The following is a 7,215-nucleotide window of genomic DNA, read 5'->3' as shown; positions in this document are numbered from 1 at the left end:
ATCATTTCGGACCAATAGCAACATAGTTTTAGACTACCGTGAGTGGGCGGGACTTCCTTGCGGATTTAGCATTGCGGCCTCTGCTGAAGGGCACCTGTCTCATTCTGTTTTCACAGGGGTCGTGTGTTAAAGGTAAGACATGACACATTTAGGAAGAAATTATCCCACTCACGTTGGCTTTAATAATGCTTAGCAGTACCCTGTTGTCTTGAAAATGCCTTTGCGAAGATGCAGTATTTAACTACCGTTCTAAAAATTAAGGTAGCTAGCAGGCTAACGTAGCAAGCTACGCTAACTTAGGGCACAGTGTGCTAGCTAACGAGCTGTACAAGTATACTGCCTGATGAAAGTCAGTCTGAATGAAATAAATAAATGCACCAAGTTCATTCAAGCACATAGTTAATGAATTTAAGTGCGTTAACCTGTCTGAAAGAAATGCTGTTCTGTACTGCGCGATAGCTTACTGCCCTGACGTCGGGTTTTATCGAAGTAGCATCTCAAGACAACCACCATTTAAGTTGCAAACTCTCTTATGTAATTATGCTTGTAGCTACAGTAGCGAACTTACCATAGCAAGAAAGTTTTTGCCAAAATTAAATGCGAAGTTTATCAAGAGTTTCTTGAATTGTTTTATTGACGTGAGTTTTCCAACATCCGTTATCGTTGAGCCAGTCGAGATCACCGTGCAAAAATTATGTTAAGCATTGCACGACAAAATATCAACTCAGATTGTACTGGACATTATTATAGATCTACAACTAACGACAGTGTGCATCACTGATTTAATCTATAAAATATAAGCGAGGGTGACTATCCATCAGTTGCTCAAAGCTCAAGGTTACCTCTTGATTTTTTTTAAAGCAGTACAAGAGATTCACATTGTTTAAAAAATCTATATAAGTGGCTTTTTAAAAGTAACTCAAACTTAATTTACACAATAAAATATCAACGTTGTTACAGATTAATTTTCTGACAATATATTCATTTGTTTAGCGTCACTTCCAGATTATTTATCACACATTCTGTTGCCAAGGTCAAGAATAAATTTGCTCATTTACTGTGACGTTAATCACTCATTCACCTGTACATTCTTTGTGGTAGGACCATCAACTATCCATCATGGGAGGACATGACGCCGGAGGCCAGCACCAGTTCACTGGGATTGCCAAGTACTTCAATTCATACACAATCGTAGGAAGGAGGAATGTGAGTTGTGTGCAATTCCCCTGTAATAAACTGCATGTCACACTTCAGTTACACTGTCAAACAGCCTAATATCAAACCACTATGAATTTGTCATCATACTTGTTTTTTTTCTTTAGTGTGTTTTGGCCACATATGCCAGCCTATTAGCCATTGGCCTCTTCTTCAAATTGAAGCCCAAGAAACAGGCCGCAGTCACAGAAAAGTGATGATGTAAGTACATTTATGCCTTTCCTATCAGTTTCCAAATCTATTCTATTCAAGCGGAGTATTGATATATTCCGTTCATTCAAGGTCCTTGTTGTCTCCTCACAGGTGTCCGTTCTAACAGCTGGGAGTGGAGAAGGAAGCTGTATGTGCTTGTAATAAAATATTACTGTTTGATTTCCCTGTGTTAACAATAAAGAACATTTATGCCCAAACATAAAAACACTTTTTGTTTTATTTACAGTGTACACCAGTATAAAAGACTATGATACAGAAATGTCAGCCATGTATTTAGCTGTACTCATGGCAGTGATTTTAGAAACGGCCCTCAATCAACAATGGCACTTTTCTCAGGCAAAGGAGTATCTGCAATACATGAGCTTGATTTGGACCCTGGATCTTTCAGACTGAGGGCCAGGACAGGAGTGGGCTAACCTAATTTTTATCCTCATTCACAGCTAGATTTTCACCAGAGGTGATAATACAGTCTTGTTTTTTTTCCCACTGCCCCACAAACTTAAGTTGTTTGTGGAGCTCTGGGACCAAACCTTTGCATCATATCAAACTTCCATTGATTATTTTCTCATAACTCGGTAATGTCTTATGGATTGTAGGCCCCTGCAGCCAGCAGCAGGTTTCTCCGGGTGAAGTGAAGGTGTATCACAGGTGTAGATTTAGTCATGTAGGTGCCTAGCAGAAGCTCCTGGGAGTTATCTTGTAGATGAATGTGTCCTGTGGCTGCTGTGAAGTCATCAGTCTCTAAATCATCAAATGCTTTCATTGCATCCCACAGACGAACTGTGTTGTCCATGGAGCCTAGAGAAAAGAGGATACGTCAAATGTTGGTTCTCTCAATAGAAACACGGTCACTGCAGCTACAATTGCAGAAACTCACATTAAAAGTAAATGAAAACTAAAGAGCTTCATTGAGCTTAATTTGATTAAATACAGTTGATTAAAAATATAAAGAGAGGTTGTGGAACACCCACCAGAAGCAAGGATCTCACCATCCCTGCTAAACCTGAGGGAATAGATGGTATCTGTGTGACCTTTGAGCTCTCCAATCATCAGCCCATGACCAATGTCCCACAGAAGAACTCTGCCGTCGGTGGCTCCAGAAGCCAAGAACTTCCCGTTGGGAGAGAAAGTCAGCGCATGGATAGGACCCTGGGAGATAAAGTTGAAAGTCTGGCTGAGTAGTTGTCTCTACAGCACTCAGTTCTGCCAGCTGTGCTGCAGTATACATCTGTGAATCTTTAGCATCTTTAAATCAGGGGAAGTAAAGAAAATGTTCTGTATAATGAAACTCACACAGCATTCATCGATTACTAACAAGGAGTTGCTCAAATCCAACAACAACAGATGTAGGGGTGCCTTTATTTTTCATTGCTATACCCTATTTTAGTGCACAGTGCTGGTACTCTAAGAACAGTGTGACTGGTTAGGTTTAGTTACTTACTCCACACTGCTAGTGTGTAGTGAGAAGAGGCTGCTGAACGCCATGGAAGATGGCAGCATACTAATCACAGAACCATTTGTCCTCATCAGTATTCATAACGGTATCGACGCATGTATTTCAAATCTTGTTAAACTACCAAACCCAAACAATGTAACTCTAGTGACATTCAGTAAAACATGGCAATGCCATTGTGATTTCAATATACCACAACAGATCTGGCTATCGCGATCTTACACCACAGGTTCATCTTAATAACCCTTGTTTATCAGCTCTGGTGACTTGTCTGACCTTATGACCAGTGAATATGCGGACGCAGTTTCCATTCAACACGTCCCAGAGGCGGATGGTGCGGTCAGACGACCCTGTGGCCACATAGTTGGAGTTGGGGTGGAAACGGGTGCACGTGATGTCAGCTAGATGACCAGAAAACATCCGTAGAGGCTGGTAGTGATCCGTCGCCCACAGACTGTTAGAGACAGTGTGACATAGACACAATGAAAGATATCTGTAAAGAGTGCAGCTGTGCGTCTAGAGTATATGGAAGGACTGTGTATAGAAGTGTTATTTCACATATTAAGTTCTGCAGTTTCTTACCGGGCAACTCTGTCATGTCCCCCGGAGACAAAATAGTAGCCATGGGGAGAAAACTGGGCGTCCCACACAGGGTAGTTATGGCCTTTGTAGCCCACTAGACAAGTAAATGTTTGGAGACTCCACAGTCTGACTGTACCATCTTCAGAACTTGACAACAGGTAGTTTCTATAAGGCAAAACAGGCAGTAATTACCTTCTGTTTAATCCAATAATGAAAAGATATATCCAGTTTCATTATTGAAGGTGTGATTCATTTAGCACCAGGTGCATCAGAGCTGGTTTACCTGTCTGGGCTGAAGCTGATGCCATACACCGGGCCGCTGTGTCCGTAGAGGATCTTTGACTCACTGGCTGTCTTCTCGTCCATGATCCTCTCCAGCACATCATCTGACTCTTTGTCGATCAGATTCAAGTCTTCAGAGAAAATGGGAAAGACGAGATGAAAATCAGAGTTTTAGATCAATTATTCTCTACCAATGAAAGTAATAAAAAAACCTTAATGCAGTGTCATATACACTGTACCTGCTGCAGACTTGACCTTGCGGAGCTTTTTCGGTGTGACACTCCAAACCCGTACAGTGGAGTCAGCGAAGCCTCCTGCAATGAGGCTGGAGTCATCTGTGAAGTCCACCGCAGTCAAACCCTGCAGAGTGAAAGGGCATAATAATTAGAAATGACTTCTACTGTGGTTTGAATTTGTATCTAACTGTTCAGACTATCTGAGTTTCTTCAATGTGCAAACACCCAGCGAATGACTGTGGTCATGGGATTTTACCTGGTATGCATTTAGAAAAGAGTAGAAGCAGATAGAGGGGAGGTTATCTGGTCCCAGGCGGATCCTCTTGGTGGCCTCCTTCATGTACATGATCTTGTCCAGCTTGTCTGAATCCTTGAGCTCTGGCAAAGGTATCCTAAGCAAGAGCAAACAAGTACATTGTCATCAGTGAAGTTACTGATTGGAATAGTGATGCGTGGTTGTCTGCAATCAAAGTCAGCCCCGATATCAAGACACACTGTATGCTGTTACAAGATGAAGGAGAATTCAACAAACACAGGTTGCTATGATGAAATGTACTGGGATTCTCTACTGAACTGTATCCTGGCGCTGCAGCCAAACTTCACAGGATTGTAGTGTTTTGGCCTTGCAAACTCAGTTAATGAGACATCAATACTAGTGGTGCAGATGCAGAGTTGTACATTATACTGCAGTGTAAAAAAAGAAAACAATCTCTACCTAGTCTGAGAAGGCGCATTGGGATCCTGCTTTTTGCTCTTGGAGCCCATGCTGTCCTTTTTGGGTTTCTTCTTCTTGGGTTTACCCTCCTCATTTTCTGCTTCCTCATCCTCATCATCAAGAGGCAGCTCAATTTCTGGTTCCTTCAGCAATCCATAGTAAACCTACAGCAGTTTGACAGACAATGAAACAAGGAAATGCCATTAATTCAACAACACTGTTTAAAAAAAAGGGTCAGGAGACTCAGAAAACACAAATCTTATTATAAAACCAACCTTAGCCTTGTTGGCCTCTCTCTTGGCCTCTCCAGCCAAGCTGCCAGACATGGCATCGATCTGGCTCTTGCTGCGTGGCATGCCATCAAAGATGTCAATGTAGAGGTGCTCTTGGATGATATTCCAGATCTGGTTGTTCTGACGCTCCTGCAGGTGTCTCTTCAGCAGCTGGTAAGAATCACGGGAGATGCGCAGGACAAACTTGCTGGTGCGGAAGTCAAGGAGGGTCTCATTGCCCCTCATGTGTTCCTTCTTTGTCAGGCTGGACAAAACACGCAAGTCGTCTTCATAATAGCACTCCTGGTCCCCGCTGAACCTGAGATGGAGAACAGAAGAAATAGGGAAGGATTTTAGAAGTGTGCTGGATTCAACATTACCTATATGGAAGTCAAGTAAATCATGCTTTAATCTTGAAAAAAAGGAAACTCACTTTTCAAAGAAAGCCTTGGCCTCACTTTCATGATTGTTGTACACCAACTCCAGATACATGTGGACAAACAGCGGGTAGAAGACCTGGGACAGCTCTGCTCTGTGACAGTCCAAAACCGTTTCTATGAACCTCTTCAGGCCGCTGTAGTAAACATCGTACAGAGCCGGGTCTCCCTGCTGGCTGTACGCTGACAGCACCACATTGACATCTGGCTGATCCTCTGCAGCTGCTGCTGAAAAAGAAATCCAGGTGAGACATACAGTTCTACCTTCATTCTCCTGGTGCTGGCCATGTGTAACTGATCCTTTCATTAGAGTTATCTCATCTGTTAATTGAGCCACAAAATAAAACCAACGTGGCCTTTTTCACATATTTTTCTCATTTGAGAGAGATTACGTGCTCTTACTCCATGACAGGCTCCTTCCACTGATGAAGACCATGAAATATGGTTAAAACTTTTGTCAAGATTAGATTAGGACTATTTCATCTGACCTTCTTTATCTGTGTCAACTAATATGAATAAGAAAATATTCGTTAATGGTATTAACTTTAAAACATAAACGAAGAAAATAGGTGAACACATCAGGAACTGTGTACTCAGTGAGCAGATAAACACACCTATGTATGTGTACCTAATGTAACCTGAGTCCAAGCGGCTCTGCCGTAAATGCTAACTTTTTAACTTGTCTTCCCTCCTTGAGAGGTGGGACACACTTTACTATGGTAGTTTGGACTCCGATTGTTTTCTTTTAATGTACAATGAATGTATAACTTAGCTATAACATTTTCATATCTGTTTGTTATCAATGGAGGAATACACATGTGTTCAAGTCGTAGGTGATGTATTACAGGAAACGTTTGTGTTAACCGCGCAACAGTGTTTCAGTAGCCAGTGACTGTATCGGACCTTTGGTTGGCGCCGGGGCTACGGCGGAGGATGAGACGGTCACCCGGCTGAGAAGAGAGCTCGCATCCCCGCCTTCTGAGTCCACACTGCCCGCAGCACCGCCCGAGCCTGCCCCGGAGGAATCAGTCCCCTTCAGCTCCAGTGAATCCTCCGGTAATCCCGCTTCACGACGCAAAATTTCGACGGACTCGGTCAGTTTGTTCTTTCTGAGGAACTGCAGGACTGCCAGCAGCGTCTGCTGGTCCTCCGGAGCTCCCGCCACAGTTTTGTTGCTTCCAGCCGAAGCGCTGGAGCCGGGCGATGGAGAGAGCAGTCTCCCGTCGTTTGCATTATTGTTTCCCCAGCCATCGCTTGATGGTTCTGTTTTTATGTCTTTATCTTCATCCGCGTCGACCATACCACCCTGTACGGCCGCCATTTTAAGAATGAAATGCGCATGTGCGAGGTTGAAAAAAAGGAAAACGTGAACTATGCAAGATCCGGTCACCTGATTGGTGCTTACTCATGTAGCGTAATCCTGCGCAGAACAGAAGTCCCGCCTCCCTCACCGCCAACGGGAAGTGGTGTGTTATCTACATTTGTAACCCATAATTTTATGATCGATAGGTTAAGTTTTGCTCTAAAAGTCCTCATATAAAACCATTTGATTTGACACTTATCGTCTCTATTAATCCACTAAGAGTTTTTTTCTATAAATGACAATGAAAATAATGAAACAATGGCAGTTATATTTTGCCGGAACCTACGGAGACATCTTCATCTGTTTTGTTTTGCCTGACCAACACCCAAAATTAAATATTTTATCATTTATGACCAAGAAGAGAGTCAAATCATCACATTTAAAAAGCTGATAACAGCACAAGTTCGGCATTTTTGCTTGGAAAATAAATTAAAATAAATAAATAAA

At 42.5% G+C, this 7,215-nt stretch overlaps 2 protein-coding genes across 4 annotated transcripts; one reads left to right on the top strand and one right to left on the bottom strand.

The window, feature by feature from the left end:
* The first annotated feature begins 3 nt into the window (after positions 1 to 3).
* atp5md (ATP synthase membrane subunit k) lies at positions 4 to 1,633 on the top strand. Of its 2 annotated transcripts, none has more exons than XM_071505018.1 (4): positions 4 to 132; positions 1,102 to 1,206; positions 1,323 to 1,416; positions 1,519 to 1,633. In XM_071505018.1, the coding sequence occupies exons 2-3, from the start codon at positions 1,120 to 1,122 to the stop codon at positions 1,410 to 1,412; spliced, it is 177 nt and encodes a 58-aa protein (XP_071361119.1). In that variant the 5' UTR covers positions 4 to 132; positions 1,102 to 1,119; the 3' UTR covers positions 1,413 to 1,416; positions 1,519 to 1,633. The 2 variants fall into 2 exon arrangements, with proteins under 2 accessions (XP_071361119.1, XP_071361120.1); XM_071505019.1 differs by having other exon boundaries at positions 1,498 to 1,633.
* taf5 (TAF5 RNA polymerase II, TATA box binding protein (TBP)-associated factor) lies at positions 1,628 to 6,729 on the bottom strand. 2 transcript variants are annotated; one of them, XM_071505017.1, is made up of 11 exons: positions 6,309 to 6,729; positions 5,402 to 5,630; positions 4,972 to 5,287; positions 4,697 to 4,860; positions 4,238 to 4,373; positions 3,985 to 4,105; positions 3,747 to 3,876; positions 3,464 to 3,628; positions 3,158 to 3,335; positions 2,400 to 2,577; positions 1,628 to 2,226 (listed from the first exon to the last, which is right to left on the bottom strand). In XM_071505017.1, the coding sequence occupies exons 1-11, from the start codon at positions 6,724 to 6,726 to the stop codon at positions 2,012 to 2,014; spliced, it is 2,250 nt and encodes a 749-aa protein (XP_071361118.1). In that variant the 5' UTR covers positions 6,727 to 6,729; the 3' UTR covers positions 1,628 to 2,011. The 2 variants fall into 2 exon arrangements, with proteins under 2 accessions (XP_071361118.1, XP_071361117.1); XM_071505016.1 differs by having other exon boundaries at positions 5,402 to 5,633; positions 6,309 to 6,726.
* Positions 6,730 to 7,215: the final 486 nt, after the last annotated feature.

This window comes from Trachinotus anak, unplaced genomic scaffold, assembly GCF_046630095.1.
Source record: "Trachinotus anak isolate AG129_WGS33_773 ecotype Australia unplaced genomic scaffold, CSIRO_AGI_Tana_v1 ptg000019l, whole genome shotgun sequence".
Taxonomy (NCBI): domain Eukaryota; kingdom Metazoa; phylum Chordata; class Actinopteri; order Carangiformes; family Carangidae; genus Trachinotus; species Trachinotus anak.
This window is presented reverse-complemented; position numbering and strand designations above follow the sequence as displayed.